The sequence below is a fragment of the Telopea speciosissima genome, chromosome 2, assembly GCF_018873765.1.
Source record: "Telopea speciosissima isolate NSW1024214 ecotype Mountain lineage chromosome 2, Tspe_v1, whole genome shotgun sequence".
In the NCBI taxonomy this organism is placed as follows: Eukaryota; Viridiplantae; Streptophyta; class Magnoliopsida; order Proteales; family Proteaceae; genus Telopea; species Telopea speciosissima.
In genome coordinates, this window is record NC_057917.1 from 77381247 (window position 1) to 77406785 (window position 25539).

At 42.5% G+C, this 25539-nt stretch overlaps 1 protein-coding gene across 1 annotated transcript; it reads right to left on the reverse strand.

Moving 5' to 3' along the window:
* Positions 1-3975: 3975 nt before the first annotated feature.
* Positions 3976-21586, reverse strand: LOC122651151. Its single transcript, XM_043844472.1, has 8 exons — positions 21554-21586; positions 20162-20290; positions 18700-18786; positions 7237-7452; positions 5852-6019; positions 5674-5727; positions 5437-5583; positions 3976-4368 (listed from the first exon to the last, which is right to left on the reverse strand). The coding sequence occupies exons 1-8, from the start codon at positions 21584-21586 to the stop codon at positions 3976-3978; spliced, it is 1227 nt and encodes a 408-aa protein (XP_043700407.1).
* Positions 21587-25539: the final 3953 nt, after the last annotated feature.

Genomic DNA, 25539 nt, shown 5'->3' on the forward strand with positions numbered 1-25539 from the left:
GGAATTGGGCTCCTCAAAACTAGCTAGGTTTATTATTTGTGTATCGTATTAGGTGAAAGGTTTCATACATGATCATGCATGAGCACGTTCAACACTCAATCGTTTAGATAGGATGTATACTTGATTATTGTGTGCATATCCAACTGGTGAAGTGTTGGTCATTAACAAAAATGAGTACATTTTTAGTGAAGAATACTATGATGTTATGGCATCTCAGAACTTCAAATATGTGTCTCCCGTCACTAAACTTCCCAACCAACCCGGTCCATTCGTCCGAGGTGGATGTCTAGGCGATGTGACTGTGTGATTGGACTCCTATATCATTGTTAACTCCAATCTCTATTGTACATGATCGAAACTACCACTTCCTATGAAAATTGATGGCTTCGATGGCCATGGTGAGGGGATTTTTCTTTCACCTATGGTGAAGGAAGTTTAAATGATATTTCATTTCTTCAAAAACCAATAAAAACCCTAGATTCTCTCGAGGTGAAATGGTCATTGTCAGAAAAAAAGGCTAGAGAGGATGGATTCTTAATAGATGAATAAAAAAGTTAAAAACCTTATAGCAAAAGGGGAAATACACCCATTTGACTATTGGAGTTTGGCTATGTCAACCAGATTTTATTTTTTTTTTAAATTTCCAGGGTTCTTCCAATCAATTATGTTACAAACCTTATACATAGGAATTGCTGAAATGGGCATAGAATATCTATCCAAAAAGAGCAATACTATGGAGACCACTGTTCTCATTTAACCTAGAACTCTCCTTTTGTTGAAGGTTAGGCCAAACCTAAGACCTAAGGTTGTTATGAAGTCACCCTCACTTTGAACATTAGTTTATGTGGAAGGGTTGTTTTCTTAGTCATTTCCTTAAAAAAGGCAAAGGACAAGGAAAAGTAGCAGAGGAAGGCCCATAAAAAGAGATTGATGAAAGACAGTAGGTTGGTCTCTTATAATCCCAATATGCTTTAGAAAAGTGAACCATTGAGTTTGATTTCCAATAGTCTTTTCCAAAATTTCAAGTTTACCTAATAGCTCAACCTATTAGTAATTGATTTGATTGTATAGACACTAAAAGGCTACAAAATAAACAAGCACTTAATCAATAATGTCTCACTAATCAATTTAATTTGTCTTAAAACCCATAACAATTTGATAAAAATAATCCACTAATCACAATGAGAAGTTCTCTAAGGTTTGTTCCTAGACATTTAAAATGGGTTTTGCTCCAAATTTCATGAGAATTGGATTTCCATGAATAAAATAAAATGAAATTCTTTCTTAGATAACCAAGAAATCCTCTTTTCTTGGATTTCAGGAGTCCACATGTAGACAATATAACCACAAAGGATTAGCAATGACAATGACAATTAATGGTATATGATAAGAAGAAAATAAAATCATAGAAAATAAGTATTCAATTTCATAAAACCCAATAAGGATGGGAAAAGGTTGGAAAAGAAGACACCCAAACCAATATTCGCGCTGTTTTGATAGGGAGACAGACAGACAAAATATGTCAACATAGACAAAACCTTTCCCCATATAACCTTAAATAATATAAACATGTTTAGTTGAAGAGCATGAATCTAAGACCTCTTAATATAATAAGATATTAATGTGGGCACTAAAACATAGACTAACCCAAAATGGAATATAAGAAGACATAGAGAAACTTGCAACAACGGAAATAAGATGTGTCACATTCATAGGCGAAGCTAAGAAACAGGAAGAAATAAAACAAAGCAAATTAGATGATACAAAGATTTAACGTGGCTAACAAACTAATATGATGTGTTACATTCACAGGCGAAGCTGAAGATGATTCACTATATGATAGAAGAAAATACAACGGAGATCTTTCAAGAACACCTACAAGTCGCAACAAGAACTCTTCTCAGAAACCCTAGTCGGATTGTACCATATTATGGAAGTAAAGCCCTGCACCCCAAAATGAGATCAGTGATGGACGGTTCAAGACTTCCGCTACCATCACAGACCTCACAAATTTTCCTTTTGGATCACCATAAAAAATATCGAAGTAGGGCAAACTTCGAAACAGATACAAAGAATTCAAAACACACATAATAGTATCACATGTGGGATTCATTGGAGATTGGATGCTTAGATTGGAATTAAGAAATTCAAAACCATGGGACATTTTCCTTGGTGAAAGTGGGATATGGACTCACATGGATGATCAGAACAGTGTAATGTGTAGAGTTTCTTCTAGACCAGTTCCTTAGTTTTTTTATGATTAGGTACCAAGAAATTGGATTTCTAGATTTTACTAACATGGATCCTCCATGAAATATTTAGATGAGTTGAGATTGAGACAGTAGCAAATATTTAATATAATGGCTGTCTTTTCAGGTTTTTGAGATGAAGAATCCCTTACTATATTACTAACATTACTAACATGGCAAAGAACACCACATGTCTCCATATCCTCTACATTAAGTAATGAGTAAGAGGATAAGAATATGTTTGGATATAGGGATTGTTGATTATAGAGAATACTTAAAAGAGACCAAGTGTGGTAGAAGGAAACCAAGGGAATATGCTCATTCAGTGGAAAGTATTGTTTTTAATTGTATGTTTTGTTTTGGGCGAGGAATCTGTTCAAGCTTGTTCAAAGAATTGGTACCACCATGGCAGAACACATTAAAATTTGCTTGCTCTTTTGGAATATATTCCATCCTCTTTTTCTTTTTCTTTTTTTTTTTATGATAGTTGAGCCCCAAAGAGAATTGAACTCATGACCTTTTCTTTGCGAGATGTTTTTGTCTTTACCAACTAAGCAACCCTCTTGGTAACAAATAATCTTATTTATTTAGGGGAGAAGGTTCTCTGAGCAAGCGGCTTAGATTGCTTAATCTATAACCTTATGTATATGTAATATGGCAAGATTGGGTTGGGCTCAACCTAAGTCTTATGCTTAGATTTGGCCCAACCCTAGGCCTAGAAATCCCAACCTCAGCCCAAACATGTAGGCTGAAAACCCACCCAAGCCCATTTTTCAGGCGACCTCCAAGTGGTCTCAAGCTTTATGGGTCAAAGTTGCAACACCAAACAAACCCAACCCTTCCCCCCCCCCCCCCCCCCCCCCAAATTACTTAACCTCTATGGACTGCATTCAGGGTAGGTGCTAGAACTCAAATCTCATAGACTATGGTTGTGTTTGGAATACGTTCACAAAAGAGGTTTTGAGTCGAGAATGCATTCTCAAAATCTTCTTCTCTATTTTTTCGTTTCAGAATAGGTTCTACATCCATAACCTATTCCGAAAATGCATACCAAACATATGTATAATGGGGATTAAAACATGGTTGAAAGTTGCACCACCTTGCAAAAATCTCATAACCTCTACTACATATATTAAAGGTTAGTGGCATATTTGTAATCTTTCACAACTGAAGTTGTTCTTTTCACACATATAAAATGCTTATTTTTTGTTCAAATCCGACCAATGAGATGGATGGAAGGTCCTTTATAAGTTGGACCCACCGAAAGCCTCAAATGTAATGTTTTGTGAACTTTCTAAAGTTCCAATATAATTTTCTATATGTTTTCACCCCCTCCCCCACCCCCACCCCCTTAAAAAAATTTGAAAGTCATCACACAATTGACTCCCATGGACACTACCTTTTCATATATGGTTGGATTCTTACTGTGAAATATTTTTCCCTTGAGACATAGCTTATGGCTACCGAGTAAATATACAAAGGGGAGAATGTTCTCTGTGCCGCAGCGCAGCCTGCGCCCAGGCACATGGGCAGCATGTGCAGGGGAGCAGGGTGGTCATTGCGCCCACCCCCATGTGCCTAGGCTGCGCTGCGGCACAGAGAACAGAGCCCCTAAACAAAATTATGTATGAAAATCAGCAATCACACTACAGCTTTTTTCCAAACAATCATTTCAAATTTGTAAACCATCAATCCTAGAAACATTTGAGAAAATTATTCTACCATACTAATAACATATCATATTCCACATGCACCACCTGGTCCTCCAAATATTTATCCAATTCTCATTGTAAGGAGGTAATGATTCCACCTTATAGCATGCAGGACTATCCATTTGTAACTTCAATAAAGAAGCATCAGGATCCACTAGGGAATTTTTCTCATCCACGAATTGTAACTTTCTTGCAGCAGTTGCCATAGTTAAGTTTCCAATTGGTAAAAGACCCTTTCCCATCGTAGGGCTAGATTCACTTGTAGGGCTGTAGACCTCACCACCAGATGCTATCATAGATGCAGAGTCTCTTAAGGTTGTGAATAGGGTTGAAGGCCAATATCCGACAGGCTCTTCCTGTCTATCATCAATATACGAAACAAACCACCAATTTCCAGATTTTGAATCCTACCATGTAAGAAGACAAAGTATAGGTAAATGGAACAAGTTTACAAGATACAGAGGAGACTAACAAAACTGTACAACTCAAACTGAAAATAGCAGAACTACTATGGAAATGTAGAATGAAAATTGTAGGAAATTATAAACAGACAGGAATCCCAAGATTAAAAAGAACCATTCCTTCAATCCCACCACAAAAATGGCTTTATTTGAGGATTTTCATTGTCACAAAATGCTTTTCTATTATAGAAAGCCAAGATATGATGCATTTTTTGAGAATATATCATAATGCCCCTATTTATTAATCTACACATTTACTAGTGATCACTTACCATAATGTTTCACTTTATTATTATGTAGGCCAATCCAAGAGGGTAATATTGGGAAAAAGGTGTGGATGGTAATACATAATAACAATCTCCTTAAAATGTGGGTTCCCCAAGCAATATGATTTTTGTGGGATGTAAGGAGTAGGATAAAATATCTACTTACAACAAGAAAACAAGCCCTTGGTGATGAGAACACCACCACCGAGAGGTGGATGCGACTCCCTTGCCTCTCGGTGACACTAGAAGGGAAACCAAGAGAGAGGGGATCGCAGACTCGCAAGGGAGACGGCGGCAGAAGGTGGTGGCAGCACTAGGGAAAGAAAAAAAAAAAAAAAAAAAGAGAAAAGAGGAGAGAGAGAGACAGACGATGGTGGTGGGAAACCCTAGGTTGATTCTCCCTGCTTTGATACCATGATAACTTTGCAAATTGTGACTTGTGTAAATGAGACACAATCACATGCCTATTTATAATTAATGCAATCAGTGTACAAGGACAGAAATACCCCTAGGACAACACAACATAAAACACCTAGGGCAATTCTAAAATGACCATAAAGCCCCCCACCCCCTATTGAATGCATTGATGCACGGAATCTACCGTGTACCAATACCTTCCCCTCGTTCTAATGTTGATAAAATTTCATATTTCATGGATGATGGATTCCTTAAACAAAAATGCAAGGGAGACCTTAAGATTTACTTGTAAAATCAAAGGAGGGTGCACCGATAAACTATAATAGTGTACCTTGAGCAAAAAAAATTCATCCTCATATTGTTTTCCCCTGTATACAGAAATTAAGGGATAAGCAAAACCTAAGGGCTTTTTACAGCTGACTTGTACAAAACCTGGGCAGAGGAGATTAAAGCAACCTGTCGTGTGAAATCCATCTGCCTGCTCAAATACAAAGGAAACAAATATGTGACACGTGATACCTAGAATAATCAATAAGGTTTTCCACATCAATGCAGGTTTCAAACTTACCGTCCAATAAGAAAAAACCCAAGTTCTATTATCACCAAATAACTTTGGATTTACCTATAAAACCAAAAATTTGAACATTAAAATTATTAAAATTTTCTTCACATGAGTATAACTATGGAATTGTAGATCATAGGACACTGATATATCATAAGTAAATCTGCTGATTAAGATAACTTACTGTCCATCCAACTTGAATACTGTTGAGTTGATCTGTAGGCCCATTTTCAACCCATAATACTGCTTCACTGAATTGATTGCTTGAAAAAACCATTGGCTGATCTATGCTGATGTATAGTTTGGCACCATAATACTTCATATTTGAGCTTCTTAGTTCAAATGTAGCAAACTGAAAAGGATATAATTTATAAGTCAATTATTTAATCATTTTATAGCTAAAACCAAGGTTTAACGTATCGGTATCGTGTATCATATCATTTGGGTAATTTTAAGAGACGTATCGTATTGTATCGTATCGTATCGTATCGAAGATACGTATCGAACACAACAGATACACATGAAAATGGTTAGGATACACATGGCAGTACACTTTTGGAACAAAAAACAATATAAATAAGCAATATATAACAAGTATCATGTATAAACACTAAAAGGGCTTTTTTATGGAATGTATCGAAGGTATCGGTATGTATGGATACGTATTAATGCACCCACTAACCCATTTATCAATGGTATCGATGGTATCATATTGTATCGGCCCGTATCAGCCGATACAATTCATGCATGACCCTCACTCTTCTCATTTGGAGGCTGCCTATAGGATCTTGAGATACTTGAAGTCTTCCCCTGGAAAGGGAATTTTATACTCTCCTCACATCCATACTCGAGTAAAAGCATACACGGATGCTGATTGGGCTGGTTGTCCTGATGACAGAAGATCCACTTCAGGATACTGCACCTTTGTTGGAGGTAACTTAATCACTTGGAGGAGCAAGAAACAGTCTGCTGTTGCTCGATCAAGTGCTGAAGCTGAATTCAGAGCTATGGCACATGGAGTTTGTGAGTTGCTATGGCTACAAGGTCTTCTACAAAATCTCCAACTTCCAATGACTCTGCCCATGCATCTCTATTGTGACAGTAAATCTGCCATTAGTATAGCACACAACCCCGTTCAACATGACCATACCAAGCATGTGGAGGTTGATAGGCACTTCATTAAGGAGAAGCTGGAACAAGGAGTTATATGTGTCCCGTTTGTTCATTCCAGTGATCAGCTAGTTGATGTTCTTACTAAAAGTCTTTGTTATAAGTCTTTTTCTTCTGTAATTAGCAAATTGGGCATGTTTGATATATATGCACCAACTTGAGGGGGAGTGTTGTAATATTATGGGTACAATGGTAATTCTACTATAGGGGTATTATGGTCATTGTATCCATTCTGGAATGTTCTCCCTCTTATTATAAATAAAGGGGATGTGGACTCATTGTTCACAAGCCAGCATTCATACAATTCCACATGTTTCAATGAATTATAAAAAATTATCTATCTAAGAAATCAAATTAAAAAAACTATTCAAATGGAAATAATTAAATAAAGAGACTTACATGATACCCAGGGCTTTTTTGGTTGAGCTGATGGGCATTTCCAATTCCAGGATATCTTCTTACTTGAGATTTGGCCCTTATTATATCCTCCTTTTGAGTCCTCCGTATGAAGACTGTCCGTGGTGGACACATAATACTCTTAACTCCGATTTTTGAAGGTTTAGATTCTAATAATTCTTTGTTAATCATCCCTATTGAGAAGGAACTGCGTTTCATCTGTAAACATATAATTAAATTACTCAGCACACATAAGATAAAAAAATAAAATTATGTAAGACAAAAAAACATAACTTCGTTGGTAGTTGAAATATCAAAACAAAGGCATGAGAAACAACAACATACAGTTGAATTTATGGTGGTTAAAAAGAATTAGACTTGAGAATTAAGGTATTGCCAATGCAAGGTTTAAGTACCAAAATCACACCTATTTAATGAATCTTGTGCCTTTTAGAATCTTGCTTGTGATTCTGGTCTAGTCAACTACTTTTTTCAGCAGCTAGGGAATTGTTGGGTGAGACCAAAGCTTTCCGTATCCAATAAAAATCAAAAAACATAGATCAAAGGGACTAAAGCTGCAGTGGAGCTGATGAAGAAGATGAGTCTAGTCGGGTCATCAAACGACGTAGGTGCTAGAGATCTTCCTGCGAAAGTGAATGATCAGAAGCAGTGTCCTCAGATGAAGTCTGATTTGCTCTGGCTGAAGAAGAACAACTCTACCCACGTCCCCGAGTATCATTGGGACGCCAATGTGATTTCCAGCACTTGTCTTTGGTATGTCTTTCCTTCCCACAAAAATCACACTTCATCGGAACTCGATCAGGAGTGGAACGATCACCAGTACCACAAGAAAGCCCCCCATGAGATGAACTCTGTGGTAAGGATGTCAAAATGGAACCGGAACCAACCGTTTATGATCGAACCGAACCACACCGTATAAAAACGATGCGATCCTGATTTCATACCGGTTTGGTTCAATTCAAAACCGAAAAACCATCGGTTAACCGAATAGAAACCGGATATAAAACCAAAATTAGGAATATTCTTATTTGTTTAAGAATGGGGTTAAGCACTCTAAAATATTAGGACACCTTATTGAGATTTTTTTTAATTTCACTTTGAGTGCCAAATTCATGACGGGACGGAAGATTTTAGTACGAGCATGTCATGGTGGACTTTATTAATGAATTGAGTGGGGTATGGATTGGTGATGTACTCAGGTTGGTTTCCCCTGTGGTACTTTGCGGCCTTGAGTAATCACTTAAAATTATCATTGCACTTAGCATGTCTAAGTGAACTTTGCCTAGAGTTAGATGTGTATGAAACAATATAATTTCTCCCGCATAACAAGGATATGGAAAATAAAATGAAAGGGTACAAAGGTGAAACCGGTATTACAAAACCGCATGTAAACCGGATAACGAAAACCGAATAGAAACCGCTAAAACCGCACCGCATTTAAAATGATTCTGATTTTGGGTGATTCTTATCCGGTGCGGTTTTGATTTCTACCTTGCAAAATGTGCACCGAACCGGAACCGCACCGTTTGACACCCTTACTCTGTGGACTAGAGAAAAAGGCTGATCGTTCCTGGGTAAAAAGGTGAACCATAGCATTGCGACGGCTGTCCTCTGACTGCATCATGGCATAAGCCTACTCAATCAAGTGTAGGAGAAGGTTCACGATTCAGGACATGAGCCCGAATCTGATCAAACTCAACGTTGAGGCCAACAAGGAAATCGAAGTCACGGAGAACATCTTCCCATTTTTTAAAGGCAGTAGCATCAACATCACAGGTAGAGCGGTAAAGGGTCCATAAATACAACTGTTGCCACATGCTACACAGCTTGGAATAATATTGGGAAAGAGATAACTCTTGTTGTTTGGTAGCATGTATTTTTTGGCAGGGTTCATAACATTGGGCAGCATTACCGACCTTTGAATAGGTGTCCTTGGTAGTCTTCAGGTCCGATTTATTTCTACTAAAGATCAGATTGCTAATATCTTAACCAAAGGTCTCGGTACGGCGAGATTCACTTTTCTTAGGGACAAGCTGAAGATTCGCCCACTTACATCTTCATCTTGAGGGGGTGTAACAGACCATGTCAACCGTACCCGATTTCTTTCCATACCTGTCGTTGCTTGGGTATCAAGTTCACAATCCCATGCAATCCTCTATGTTATCTCTCTCAATCTTCCATGTATAGTATGACACAATATTGTGATCATTTATTTCTGGTATGTGTATTATAGGTGATTGAGTTTCCAACATGTGGATTCCTTCACCTATATATACACTCATTATTGCCATTCAAATGTAATGAATCATCACATAAAATCATAACCTATTATGGTATCATGAGCCTCTAGCTCCACCGAGCAAGAGAACCCATCTCCCTTTTTTTTCTCCTTCTCCATATCCTAACCCCCAACATCCTCTCTACCTTGGACGAAATGGGCTCCCCTCCTTCAACCCCCACCTCTTCCTCTACTTCTTCCCCTATTCCACTTACACCTAGCCTATCTCAAATACTTTCTATTAAACTTTCTTCTAAAAATTTTGTTTATTGGAAGACACAAATTGTTCCTTATCTAAAAGGCCAGCGATTCTATGGCTATGTCACTGGTTCCAATCCCTGCCACAAGGATGCATCGCAGGTTGAATAATGGGAAGAAAAAGACTCCCTAATCATGAGCATACTCATTTCCTCTCTCTCTGATGAAGCCATGTCCCTTGCAGTCGGATGTGAGACAAGTAAGGAGCTTTAGGACGTCCTTCATGCTGCCTATAGCAATGCCTCCACCCCACACATTTTGGTAATCAATGCTGCCCTTCAACAGCTAGTTCAAAAACCTGAAGAAACAGTCACTCAATTTCTAAGTCAGGCCAAAGCTCTTTCTAATGAACTGGGGGCTGCCGGCAAACCCCTCCCCACGAAGGACCTTAATTTACACATCTTTCATGCTCTACATGCCGAGTTTCAGCCTCTTGTTCCAACAATGATGGATCGCAAGGACCCAATCAGTTATACCGATTTGCATGGCCTTCTTGTTAGCCATGCGTACCTGCTCCAATTGCGCCAAGCCATTGTTGACCCTGCTACCAATGCCAATGTATCACAATACAAAAGCAATCCCCCTAACCAGCCCTAAGGTCGTGGCACTCCTGGTGGTCATGGGCGGGGCAGGAGTCGTGGCCCAAGTGGCTTTGGCCGATCTAATGCCTTTGCACATAGTCCCTGTACTATTTGTGGTCGTACAAATCATCAGGCCGCCACATGTTATTACAAGAATAAGGTCATTGGCCAACAGCCTGAGCAAATACCCTCTCCATCTGCTTATATTGCCATGAACAACACTCCCTCATTGCTGCCCACCCCACAACCTTACCTACATCAGCCACCAGCCCAACCGTCCCATCTACCCCACCATGGCCATTACCCCCCACCCGCTACCAACTCCAGTATAGCCTCTTGGATTCCTGATACTGGGGCAACTCATCATGCGACACTTGATTTGCAGTCTCTCTCATCATATGCTGTCTACAATGGTAAGCACGGTTGGTTGGTTGGTGATGGTAAATCTATTCCCATCTCTTATGTTGGACACACTTCTATTCCCTCCTCTTTTGGTTCTTTATCTCTTTCTGATGTTTTACATGTACCATCGCTTTCTAATTCTTTACTTTCTGTTAATAAGTTTGCTTCTGAAAATAATGTTTTCTTTGAATTTCATGCTACTCACTTTCATGTGAAGGATCCGACGTCCAATCGCATACTGCTTACGGGGCCTAGCAAAGACGGTCTCTACCACCTGCCATCTTCACATCCTCCCTCCACCAATGTTGCTCAGTTCTCATCTTATGATCGCTGGCACCAATGTCTAGGTCATCCTCATGATCGTTCACTGCATTTTATGGTTCCTGATGTCAAGATCCCATCGTCTGCGCATTTGTGTCCTGCTTGTCAAATAGGGAAATCCAGCCGTTTGACGCTTCGTGAATCAAACCATCGTAGTAGTTCTGTTTTATCTTTAATTTTTAGTGATATTTGGGGACCCTCTCCCGCTATTTCTTCTAATGGACATCGATATTTTATAATTTTTGTGGACGATTTTACTTGGTATATTTGGTTTTATCCTCTTAAGGCCAAATCTGATGCCTTCACACTGTGTTTAAGGAATTTCAAGCTTTAGTTGAACGTCAATTTTCCACTAAAATTAAAAATGTTCAAACTGATTGGGGGGGGGGAGAGTTCCGCTCTCTTCATTCTTACTTTGCAAACCTTGGTATTCACCATCGGATCTCCTGCCCTCACACCCATGAACAATAGGGCACCATTGAAAGGCGTAATCGCCATATTGTGGAGACTGGGCTAGCTCTTATGCACCATGCCTCAGTCCCTCAACTTTATTGGGATTATGCCTTTGAAACGGCGGTCTACTTAATAAACAGAATGCCCACTCCCACTCTTGGGAATCTTTCCCTCTATCAGCTTCTCTCCTCCCATCCACCCGATTACAGTTTTCTTATTTAAGGTTTTCGGGTGTCTCTGTTTTCCTTTTCTTCGTCCTTATAATAATCGCAAAATGGATCCACGTTCCGCTCCTTGCGTTTTTTTGGGTATAGTTCCCATCACCATGGCTACCGTTGCATGCACCTTGCATCACATCGCATTTATATTGCACGTCATGTACGGTTTGATGAGCTTAAATTTCCCTTTAGTGAATCCCAATCAAACCTCCTTCCCATATCCCCCACACCCACATGGGCTTCCTTACCCCTCACTATCTTACCCGATCCACCGGTCCCTACTATCCATCCCCCCACCCCTAACCCCCAACAGACACCCATACCTCATACCCCCATCCCTCAAGCTGATCCCATGTCCCCCTCACCTAGTCCGACACCCTTCCCATCCCCTACCCCTTCATCAGATTTGGCCTTAAGAGGATAAAACTAAATATACCGAGTAAAACCGTCCACAAAAATTATAAAGTATCGATGTCCATTAGAAGAAATAGTGGGAGAAGGCCCCCAAATATCACTAAAAATTAAAGATAAAGCAGAACTACTACGATGGTTTGATTCACGAAGCGTCAAACGGCTTGATTTGCCTATTTGACAAGCAGGACACAAATGCGCAGACGATGGGATCTTGACATCAGGAACCATAAAATGCAGTGAACGATCATGAGGATGACCTCGACATTGGTGCCAGCGATCATAAGATGAGAACTGAGCAACATTGGTGGAGGGAGGATGTGAAGATGGCAGGTGGTAGAGACCGTCTTTGCTAGGCCCCGTAAGCAGTATGCGATTGGACGTCGGATCCTTCACATGAAAGTGAGTAGCATGAAATTCAAAGAAAACGTTATTTTCAGAAGCAAACTTATTAACAGAAAGTAAAGAATTAGAAAGCGATGGTACATGTAAAACATCAGAAAGAGATAAAGAACCAAAAGAGGAGGGAATAGAAGTGTGTCCAACATAAGAGATGGGAATAGATTTACCATCACCAACCAACCAACCGTGCTTACCATTGTAGAGACAAGATATGATGAGAGAGACCGCAAATCAAGTGTCGTGATGATGAGTTGCCCCAAAGATCGGAATCCAAGAGGCTATACTGGAGTTGGTAGCGGGTGGGGGGTAATGGCCATGGTGGGGTAGATGGGACGGTTGGGCTGGTGGCTGATGTAGGTAAGGTTGTGGGGTGGGCAGCAATGAGGGAGTGTTGTTCATGGCAATATAGGCAGATGGAGAGGGTGTTTGCTCAGGCTGTTGGCCAATGACCTTATTCTTGTAATAACATGTGGCGGCCTAATGATTTGTACGACCACAAATAGTACAGGGACTATGTGCAAAGGCATTAGATCAGCCAAAGCCACTTGGGCCACGACCTTGGGGCTGGTTAGGGGGATTGCTTTTGTATTGTGAGACATTGGCAGTAGCATTGGCAGCAGGATCAACAACGGCTTAGCGCGATTAGAGCAGGTACTCATGGCTAACAAGAAGGCCATGCAAATCGGTATAACTGATTGGGTCCTTGCGATCCATCATTGTTGGAACAAGAAGCTGAAACTCGGCACGTAGAGCACAAAAGATGTGTAAATTAAGGTCCTCCGTGGGGAGGGGTTTGCCGGCAGCCCCCAGTTCATCAGAAAGAGCTTTGGCCCGGCTTAGAAATTGAGTGATTGGTTCTTCAGGTTTTTGAACTAGCTGTTGAAAGGCAGCATTGATTGCCAAAATGCGTGGGGTGGAGGCATTACTATAGGCAGCATGAAGGACGTCCCAAAGCTCCTTACTTGTCTCACGTCCGACTGCAAGGGACATGGCTTCATCAGAGAGAGAGGAAATGAGTATGCTCATGATTAAGGAGTCTTTTTCTTCCCATTGTTCAACCTGCAATGCATCCTTGGGGCAGGGATTGGAACCAGTGACATAGCCATAGAATCGCTGGCCTTTTAGATAAAGAACAATTTGTGTCTTCCAATAAATAAAATTTTTAGAAGAAAGTTTGATAGAAAGTATTTGAGATAGGCTAGGTATAGGTGGAATAGTGGAAGAAGTAGAGGAAGAGGTGGGGGTGGAGGGAGGGAAACCCATTTCGTCCAAGGTAGAGAGGACGTTGGGGGTTAGGATATGGAGAAGAAAAAAAAAAAAGAAGGGAGATGGGTTCTCTTGCTCGGTGGAGCTAGAGGCTCATGATACCATAATAGGTTATGATTTTATGTGATGATTCATTACATTTGAATGGCAATAATGAGTGTATATATAGGTGAAGGAATCCACATGTTGGAAACTCAATCACCTATAATACACATACCAGAAATAAAGGATTACAATATTGTGTCACACTATACATGGAAGATTGAGAGAGATAACATAGAGGATTGCATGGGATTGCATGAGATTGTGAACTTGATACCCAAGCAACGACAGGTATGGAAAGAAATCGGGTACGGTTGATATGGTCTGATAGGACAAAACTACCCTTGAACCCATATTACAACACAATTATGAAGAAGCTTCTAGTGTTGAAAATGCAGCCACCAAAATTCTATAAGATATGCTTTAACATGGGGGGAAGAAAGCTCTAATCAAAATGTGTGGCACACCCCACTATACTACACAGACCTGTAGAAAGAAGAGAGCATCCTAAGGAACCAATTAGTATGTAAACCGAAGCTAGACAGATATATGAACTTAAAGATTGGCACCCAATTGATAACAATTACGGTGGTTGGACATATACCTCAAATTCTGGATCCATTTAATTTCCAACCGAAATCCATAAAACAGCTAGGATGGAAGACCATATTTCTTTATCTTTTGGATTGATGCCAAGAAGGTGTCAGAATTAGACAAGCTGGCAAGACCCTAGGAATTACCCAAGCTAAGATGATGAATCCAAGCACCCTATACCAGAACTCATGCAAGGGGGGGTGGATGAACAAACTCCTGCTGTTTCAACATCATCAAACCATGTAAAGCAAGAAATTGAAATACTGCACTCCTTGGGAATCAAGGGATCAGTTTTGGTAACCAGAGATGATGAGCAGATACAGAAACACACGTGTGCCAAACCCATTTAACACATATCTACAGCTAGAGGTGAATCCAGAAGTTTGAGACTCCTCAACCAGAATCTGCTCTTATGATTCTAACATTTGTTTTAAACCTTAATGGTGAATCCAATTGAATATAGCATTATATCCAGCTTAATCCTGAAACCCAGCACCAAGGAGAAATCACATAAAATCAAACCCAGAATACAATAATTACTTGCCTCTGAATGCACCAAACCTAACCTGTCCTCAAGAACGAAAAGGCAAAGCATCAAACGAGCAGAAAACTGAACTTTAAGCAGTCACAAGCATTCCTCGCGAGGCACTCTGCCACAAAATTGGCCTCAAGGAGCACCATGTCACACTTCAAAGGACACTAACTGTTATACCCGCACCCCGGGAGTATAATTAATTATTAATTCTTCCCCGTGACGTGTAGTTATCACTGCCACATATGCTGGTGAGTTGTTCTCACTGGTGGTCAAACCCAGCTATAAAATAATTGACCATAGTACGAGTTTGCCTGTGGAAACTAGTCGGGACCACGGAGGTTGCACCTTGACATGTCAGGGGTAAGTAGTTGACCAAATTTGTTGTGTGCTTACTGCCCTCTCAAAGCCCTCGAAGTGTGGTCCAAAGGCCCTGACCTCTTATGGTGGGAACCACCTTCCTACTCGCATCGGAGGCAAGGTTACTGGTTGCCTCCGACCCTGCATCCAATGCTGCTGACAAGGACCCTTGTGGGTGAGACCCTGTGGCTAAGGTACTATTGGTGTCCTGCCATGTTTGACCCTACCCTTACCCCTTTTTATTAACTTGACCTTATGTGGGCCTTGGGGCCCAAGTTAGGATTTTTAAAGCTTGTGTAGGAATGGATGGTTGTTTGACCCTATCCAAACAGACCCTAGCCTACACTTATGAGGCCTTATCCAAACAGGCCATTAAAAGTGATTTTCTATATGAGAGAGAGGGGTAAGAATATTCCTTAGTCTTTCTTTCTTTTTTCTTTCCTAACCTAATCGTGAAAGGAGAGGAGAGCTTTGAAGAGAGGAGGCGGCAAGGAGGAGAAGAAGGAGAAGGAAGGGAAGAAGAAGAAGGAAACGGCTGCTGGGTTTGGAGCTTTAAAGAGGGCACATCTTGTGTATCTCAGACCAGGTAAGCCAAGTGCCCCTTTCCCCCCTTTTTCTCTCTTTCCCCCTTGCTCGTTTGAGCTTGGGTGGTTCTTTGGTAGCAACCCCAAGATGGGGATTTCTTTGTTTGGAAACCCAAAGGGTTAGCTCAAGCCATGTGTAGTTTCCCCTTGTAGGATGCTATCCCATTTTCATTACAATCCTATAAAGACCTCTATTTGACCTCTTGCTGAATCTATTTGATTCTAAATCTTCAACCACCAAAGAAAACCCCAAATCTGGATTTTAAGCTTTTGATCCTTTAAACCCCCTTAAATCTTTGGATGTTTGGTGTTTCTAAGACCCAAATAGACTCCAAGACACCCCCTCCCTAGTCCCTTGAGGCTTAGAGAACCAAATGGGACAACCCTGGGCTTTTAAAGACCTTGAAATCACACTTGGGTTGCATCGGAGGCAAGACTGCGTGAGTCCGATGTTTGCCTCCGATGTGTCCTGAGCCTGCAGGGAAGGTCGGAGGCAAGGTCGGAGGCAAGACTGCGTGAGTCCGATGTTTGCCTCCGATGTGTCCTGAGCCTGCAGGAAGGTCGGAGGCAAGGTCGGAGGCAAGCTCTGCTGAGTCCGACGTTGCCTCCGATGCGTTTTAAGGCTTATAACTTATGGCTGTGGGGTTTCTCTATGAGGCCTCCCCTACACTCTCTCACACTCTTATTCACTTCCATAGGCGCCAACATATGTGCAATGGGGTGATTTTGAGCGGGAATCGTTGCGCTTATACAAATTCCATTTGAAGTAATTGGTGAGTGGGTTTGGGTGACTGTTTGAGCTTGTTTACTATTGCTTATTCATGCATTTATGAATTATATTGTGACATTATCATTAAAGCATGATTGCATATTTGCATTTATTCTTATTCGATGATGATGATTTGGATGATATGGATTGTGTTGGGTTACGGTCAGAAGTGCGCACGGAACCCCGATCACGATGGAATTGTATATTGCATCTCATTCTTACCTGTATGTGCCGTGTTGTCTTGGTACCGGGGTTAGATGGAATGGGACGTTGACACACCCGGATGTACCTCTCAACACGATAGGATTTATGTAGTATATCCGTGGTTAGGCTCGATTCCCTATGCTACGACCCTTACCAACAGGGGTTTAGGTGTTGGGTAGCGAGCACCTGCTTGCTGTGGAGAGTTAGAGAGGCCAGGCGGGGTAGTAATGGTTATCGTGGTCCGCCTGCGGGTGGTGATGACTACGACCGGTGGCGGGCTCCATAGTAATAATTGAGGTTGCATTGTGGTGAGAATGGAAGGATCCACAGTGTCTTCCCGAGTTATTGCAGTAGCATATACCCATTGACTTAGCATTGTGTGTTAGGTGGTAAATGAATTAATAATGGCATGCACCATGAACTATTTGTGATTGTGTGATTGTGCATCCCCTTTTCTCTCTCACTAGCTCGGTGGAGCTAACCCCCGTGTACACATTCTTTTTAGATTTGGATGCAGATGATACTGTGGAGCCAGAGACCGTGACTAAGGATCATGGCGATGGTTGCCCATGATGATTGTGCCTACGGGCTATACTGTTACTTGGGATCGTTCCCGTTTTATTATTTTGAGCATTGTGTTTTGTATAAACTTTTATGTTTTACCTTTTTTGTAGCTACTTGATGGTCATAGGAATTTTGTAACTATGTTACTTATTATCATTAGCCAATGAACATCTTATAGTTATTTCTTTTACGCTTCCGCAAACTCTGACCTATCTTGGAATGTAATATTCATTTGTCTTTCGCACTCTGATATTATTATATTGTAATATTGGTTTATGACTGTGAGTTGGCCACTGCATCGAGATCCTGGCGGTGAGGTGGGATGACGCGTGTCACCCCAATCATACCCTGATATTGTATTTTATCCCTTGTCGGGATAGGGGTGTGACACTAACATCTGTAGTCTATAATCCTCTTCAACCACCTTCCAGCGGTCCAAGGAGAAGTAGAAATACCAGGCACAAGATCCACCAAAACTTTAAAGTCAATTTCCACCAAAATATTATCCATAACAGAAGAAATTGAATCCATCAATGCTCTTTACTGTGACAAAAAACTAGCAGACTCAATATAAAAAATGTCAGATTGTAATCCCAATATCAATATATATTGAAAAACATGATAACCATGATAAATTAATTAAATCATCAAGATGATAACCGACAAGTCAAACGGAACTGGAGTTTCTCCCCTACACAACCCGAATTGCAAGAGTGATGAGATCATTGTAATTGCAATGTTGCTGCTAGGGTAAAGAACAGCCACATATATAACCTTACCATCAAGGATGGTATCTACCGTAATCTTTCAATACACACACACACAATATACTTAGTGCACAAGTTAGGACACTTTCTTTGTATAGAGATTTCCTTATTGAACCCAAGACAAAATAGTAGGGTGTGTGCTAATACTGGTGGGCAACCGGACACATTAGAAAACTTCTAACAAAACAGAGCAGAGAGGCTACAGCTGAATAACACTGGAACGCTAATTGCTCTAACAAAAAGCCTCAAAACTTAGAAGCCAGAATGCACTTATTAAACACGCATACAACAAACAACAAGGGAGATTTCATGAACCAACCAGGCAACCAGGAAGACATATTATTGAAGAGGAATATCAAAGTAAGTAATGAAGATATCTAATTTGATGAATCAAACAGAAATAATGGCAAATGGATTATAAGAGAATCAAACATGATACCTGAATGGTATGATTTCTGAGTAAGGGGTGATCAAATGCTGATTGCTTCGTGATATCCACACAATCATAAATATCTCCATATTTAGTCTGCACAGAACATACATGCAAATTTCTTGTTTTCAGGTAGAAAAGGAAAGTGTTTTGATCAGGTCACACTATAAGCTTCACTGACTCTGGAGTCTGGAACATTGTGTTTATTTGAAAATGGAATCCACCACCACATGGTCCAAGCACCATTGGTAAACCATCCCAGTTCAGGCCACGGATCATTACAGCTGTGAGCTGTCACTGGCCAAGCTAGCTCAGCATTTGCTTCAATTCTGGCTTTGAAATGTTTACGACCGGACCAAACCGCGGTGTTGTATACGAGAAAAAGAAAACAGAACCGTCTTATTTTTTGTTTGTATTTCTTCTAAGACCGAACCAAACCGAGATGTTGAATTGGAAAAATAAAAAACAGAACCAAAATTGAAAAAGAAAAAAAAAAACGGATTCACAATGACATTGAATCCACCCTATATGAGAAATTCTAGGGTTGAGTCAGATGCTTGAGTCAAAAGATATGGTTAGATCTGTTCAACAATAGAATTCAAGATCAATTCTACAAAGTATAGGGATCACAAGTATCTGACTCAACCCTAGAATTTCTCAGAGTCCAAGACCAAATTCAGGATAGCCCTAACATCAATTCCAAACTCGGCTTTATAGAACCAGATAACCATCACAAGGTTTAAAACCCATAATTGGCTTCCATTGATTCTGATTGGATTCAGGTCGGAATCGGCGTGAATTGGCTTGAGCCCTGGAAATTGGGACCATGAAGAGGAAGTAAGGATTTCCCAAAATATATGATTTTTTTATTTTTTGTCTTCAAAACACTAAGATTTTCTACAAAAGGAAAGTTTCTTGATTTTCTGATATGTCAATCACTAAAGACGAGGAAAATATCCAAAAATGAGGATCGAAGAGTATTCATGACCAATTCAAAAGAGGGTTGCAAGAATCGAACGTAATAGGGATCAAGAATGGTCGATTCTGATTTGAATCAATTATTCGATTTCGAGTTTTGAAACCATGAACCATCATGATCTCCAACTTTTAGATCTCTTAGCTATGTGATTCATTTAGCAAAAATGTGTACAACCAGCTTGGAACTATGGAGAAAAAAAAAAAGAGAGACACAATTTAAAGACAGGCCTTGCTTGGTGTAACTTTGTTTTTTTACACCGAGCCTGACGGATTCCCGTCGGCTCAGAACCTCTACAATAAGGGGTATTTTGGGTAATGAAAAAATTATCATCATTAATTGGTTTTGTCTTATATAGGAATGGGAATGGGTTTTGTCTCTTGTGCGCCCAATAGGATGTTAATGACTTATTGTCACCACCCTTGGTTACACCAAATTATTCATTTAAAGACAGGTTTAGAACAACATAAGTTGAAATCCTTTGCAAGGACATACCTTGATGGACTTCACTGCTGGCTTGTTAAGAAGCTTGAGTTGCATCTCCAAATCCAGGTCTTTATCTTCATGTTTTCTAGAAAGCCTTCCATCTCCTTCCACTCCATTCTTGCACAACACCAAATATATCTGCACAACACCAAATATATCATTAAGAGAACAAAAATAGTTTCCATCTTGGGATCCTTTAGGCCAACCATGATCCGCGAGAGCCCAAAGACTTAGTGCAGCAGTCCAAGCAAGAGGTAGCTGTATAAATAGTCTGTGAATGTGTACTAATTACTATGCATTAAATGACATTTACTCTCTCATCTCAAAAATAGAATGAAGTTAACCTGTTAGTTATCCTTACTGCAAGGCACATTTACTCTTCCATCCCAAAAATAGAATGAAGTTCAGAATGTAAGTTGTCTTTACTTACACCAAGGCAACGTTTTTTATTTTCTCATTTTAGTTAAAAAGATACAGTAGACGGCCACACATCAAGAGGGGCATAGTATGTTCTGCCTCGTGGAAAGCTGATTTAGCAAATCAGTTCATTGGATATCGAGGAAAAGGACTGCCTTGGCCAAATTTAAAAGCCATATTTCATAACCGAATATATTTGGTTCAGTTCAGTTCGGATTATTCAATCCAGGTTTCGGTTCCAGTTCTAATTTGACATCCTTATTAACAGCCTCCATGCAGTAGTGTTGTAGTCTTAAGTGGATGAGATGATTCTTTACCCAAAAAATAAAACGAGGATGAGATGATTACTTAGTAAGGAGGTGCAACACAAGGTTGATGAGAATGCCCCTCTCCCTCCCTCTCTAGTGGCGTCGTGTATCCCTGTGTATCTCTTTCCTTACCTGCCTCTGATTTCGCTTCCCTCAAAACCAAGACTTCCTCTTTCCCTTTTGGGAGCTTGTCATCACCTCATCTCCTACCCGTACTTTGAAGCTTGTTGCTAACCCTTCTCCCCCACAGCCTCACCCCCCCCCCCCTTTTTCCACCATGTCTACGAAGCGGCTCATCAACCACTCATCTAGCTATCATCGACAGCCCAAGTCATTGAACATGAGAGAGGACATTTTTCTATTGAATTTTACAACATCTCTGATCGTGATGCCGTTCCTGAAAATGCCAATGGTGGTCTGAAAAATCTATCCTCCAATTATCCTTGGCACCCCCCTTCATCATCATAATTCCTAAAAGAGAATGACTTTTTTTTTTTCCATTGGGGATTCAATTACTCACAGTAACAGAGGACTGTTTCGACGAAGCTCACATTCGGACCACTTCCCTCTCAATTGGATCATCACTCTCCATCCATCTGAATTGGGGAAACTCTATGACCTCCCTATTTTCTCAGTTACCCAATCCCATACTCTTTTGGTGAGGTACGAAGCTTACCAATTGTGTCTCAGATGTGGCCGTCTCTCCCATTGTAACTCTGACTGTCTCGGAAATGAGCTGCACTCTCCAATTCCCTATCTGCTGAAAATCTTCAAATCTTAGAAGTATTCCCAGTCCCAGATAACCTAAATGCCAAAAGCCCTGAAATCCATCACGCCTTTCACGGCTTTGAAGAAGAAGAAGGGACCTCGAGAAACAGCATCCTTGACCCTCTGCTACTAAACCGAATGTATCAATTGATTCCGGTGGTGGCGGAAGTTGAAAATAAAAGAGAGATTTGACACAATATCAAAAACCCTAAAAATTCCTTGTTTTTTTTCAACTGAAGACCGATTCTAGTTCTTGAGCACCTGTTCGGATCAGAATCCCTAATGACCGATTCCGTTCCCGATTGTGGAAAGTATCCCTCCAATCTTATCCCATTCGTATGCTATATAGCATTATCTAGATTGTGAAACCTTAATTTTCGTGGATAAATTTCGACACGTGACTTATTCCAATCTAATGTTCACTATTGCAAAACCAAATTTTAACCTCAAAAGATTAAATCTCAGATTTTCCCTCCATTCTCTCCCTTCCATGAAGGATTTTTATCGCCCCTTGTGATGAGGCATAAAACACCCCACCTATCAGAGGCTGCCACGTGGCCGACCCGACCTCAATCCGAGAACCGAAAGTTGGCCGAGCGAGGGAAATTGGGCCGACCCCATATCCGATAAGTCACCCGACAAAGCTCGATTTGAGCGGCGGCCGGATGGCGAGGCCGAGATTATACGGGTCGCCAGGGACTCCTAGCCGACCTCATGGCCGAGACCAACTCCTCCTCTCGGGCCGACCTCCATGGCCGACCCCACGGCCGACCTCGTAGGCCGAGCCCTCCTCCATTGAGGCTCCCTATAGCACCAAGGGATCTCCGGGCCCGTCAAGACATCCCGAGAATCACGGGATAAGGACCGAGCCACGATCCCAAGACAACACGTAATCACACTCTACATGGACTCTTACCTTAATAAGAGTCCGACCCCAAAAATAACTCTCCACTCCGCTCTACGAGAGAGAGCCTTAGAAAGAAGGACTCTATCATACTAGGACTCTCCCAACGTCTCATCTCCTCCTTACTCTATAAATACCTGTGCACTGAGCTCTATTCCACATCCGGCTTTTAGTACGCAGCTAGCTTGCCGCGTTGAAGACCTCGACTTGAGCATCGGAGAGTCTAGGCCGGAGCCACACCGCCTCTTGCGCTCATTGCTTGGTTTTTGCAGTTCATTCACAAGCAACCAAGCACCGGAGGTTTTCACACGCACAATAGATTTGGCGCCTAGTCTCTGTGGGAACGACATCGCCAAGCATCGCCGTTTCTCGCCACTCTTAGAACAATAATAATGGTGCATACGAGGTCGTGGCAACACGGCCTACTCTCCCGCACGGAGGAGCCGCAACCGTTGCAGCCGACGAGATGATCACCGCCCCGAAGCCTCTCGGCAGGGGATAAACAAGACCCCTAGGGCGGTGGTGCGCAGCCCATCACGGCACCATTCCACCTCCAGAGCGGGAATGGGGAGGTGCACTAACCACGGCCGCGGCTAGCAATGCACATGTGGCCGAGCCAAGTTTGGACGCGAAATGTCCTACCCGCACCGCCACACCCTTGCCGAGAGTTTGGACCTGGGGCCAGGCAAATAATCGACAAAGTTATGGATTTGCACGCAGATGCTCCACACCAACGAGATGCCGCGCGCCTTCATGAACTGGGAGATGGCCCGAGGCGGTCGATGGTCACCACGCCAAGGCGCCCTCCCTCCGACCCGCGGCACGAAAGAAACTTGCTAAAGAGAAAATGGTGGCCGACGAGGGGCCGAGCCGAGTCGGGCTGTGTCCTCGCATCCATCTCGTCAGAAGACTCCACCTCCGCGCCCCAAGAGAGGTGCTCGGGGTGAACAAGAACATCGCCAAAGCCCGCAAACAGGGCATGAAATTGAACCATGGCTACTGGCAAGGGGAGATCGGTATTTTCCGGACGGATCGGAGAGGACGAACCGCCGAGGATATTCCGAGAACAAAGGAAAGACCCGGCTGAAAGGCGCACCGAGACACGGAGAAGGATCGCGTCATACTCCCAGCGCCCGAGCTCACCTCCCGAGAAGAACAACGGGGAGTCCCCGAGGTCCAACTTCCAAGAAGACAAAAGAACAAGGAAGGACGGTGAGGACCGAGCTGACCATAATGGCCGACTACGCGTGGTGAGACGACCGATCCTATCAACCCCGGGGCCGAGGAGCGGTTGGCCAAGCACCGAAACCGAGCTTTGAGAGAAGCGGCTACGAGACTTGGCCGAGCAGTGGAGGTTGAAGAAACAAAGCGACCAGGACGCCTACTCTTTGGTCGGCGGCCACCCTTATCCTCCCGAGATCATGACCGCGCCGCTACCACACACGGTTTCAAACCTCCCGTTCGGACGGTATGATGGGGCCGACCATTGACGGAATCACATCAACTACTTTAATGCGATGATGACCATGCTGGGAACGGAGATCGCTTTCTTCCAGAGCCTTCCCGCATCCCTCAAAGGCGCGGCGACCTCATGGTTTTCCTGGTTGCCGCCAATTCCATAAGAAGCTTCTTGGCTAACTTCTGTCGAGCCTTTGTCACGCGCTTCGAGTAGTATGAAACATAAGAAGACCACGGCCAACCTCCTCGGCGTGAAACAAAGGCCCGACGAGTCGATCCGAGCATTCGTCTCCCGCTTCAACAAGGAATCCTTAGATATCAAGGATTTGGATGAGGCCACGCCCATACAACTATGAGCAACGGATTGGCCGACATGGACCTTATCATGATTTGGCCCAGGAAGCCGACAAGAAACCTGGCGAGCTCTTGGAGAGGTGCAACGAGTTCGCAAATATGGCCGAGGTCCTCCAGGCCGGAAGGGCAACGAAGGTCGATCGACAAGAAAAGGCCGACAACGAACGCAGCCAAGAGAAGACAAAAGGCCAAGGACGGATCGCCGAGCGGACAGTCGGATCGAGCTCGGAGCCCCGACTACACGCCATTGAATGCATCTCGCAAGGAGATCCGATGCAAATACAAGATGGGGGTACATCCGCCGACCCGACCGATGCAAGCGGGGTCATCTCGAACCCCAACAAATATTGCCAATTCCACAAGGACACGGTCACGACACCAAAGATTGTTATCACTGAAAAGAGAAATCAAGAGTCGATAAAAGCGGGCCACTTGAAGCGATTTGTCAAAGGAGGCCGAGAAGATCGAGGAGCTCGGCGTCCACGATGACCGAGATCAAAGAAGAGCCGAGCCTAGGGCAGAAAAACAAAGTGAGTTGAAAGAGATGATGACAAGATCCGAGTAGAAGAAGGAGGACGAATCCGAGGATCAGCAATGACAAGGGAGCCCCCATATACACTATCCTCCGGGGGCCCGGCAGAGAGAGCACTAGAAAGGCTAAGGCAAACGGTCGCTTCGTGGGGAGTAGCCGAGATGCCCGCCAAGAAACTCAAGCCGGCGATGAGACGATCTCCTTCACGGAAGCCGACCTCGAAGGAAGGTATAAGTTTACCTCATGACGATGCTTTAGTGGTGCGGTAGAAATTCGCGAGCAGAACCCGTACACCGTGTATTGGTCGATACCGGCGATCCAGTGGACCTTATGTCATTGGAAGCGCACCTAAAATTTGGCTTGCAGCGGCGCTTAAGCCCGAAGGAACCTCGCTTCACGGGTTCTCGGGAGCGACGCGACTATCAAGAGGCTCGATCGATCTACTTGTCACAATTGGGCAAGCTCCTGCCAGCAACGATCCCTCAAATTCATGGTGGTACGGTCGGTAGTGGCACCAACGACCATCATGCCGTCCGTCATTGACCGCCCTCCAAGCCATCATCTCCCGACTCACTTGAAGATGAAGTTCCCCACCGAGAACGGTGTCGGCAGGTCCGAGGCGACCAAAAGAAGGCACAGAGTGCTA

What these genes read in the sequence shown, in the direction of transcription:
- LOC122651151 (XM_043844472.1), bottom strand. Translation starts at nt 21,586, where the DNA reads ATGGGAGAGACGGCCACATCTGAGACACAATTG. An exon ending in GTATTCAAGTTGGATGGACA is followed by an intron (nt 5,728 to 5,851) that starts GTAAGTTATCTT and finishes TTGGTTTTATAG; the next exon opens with GTAAATCCAAAGTTATTTGG. An exon ending in GGGTTTTTTCTTATTGGACG is followed by an intron (nt 5,584 to 5,673) that starts GTAAGTTTGAAA and finishes GTATTTGAGCAG; the next exon opens with GCAGATGGATTTCACACGAC.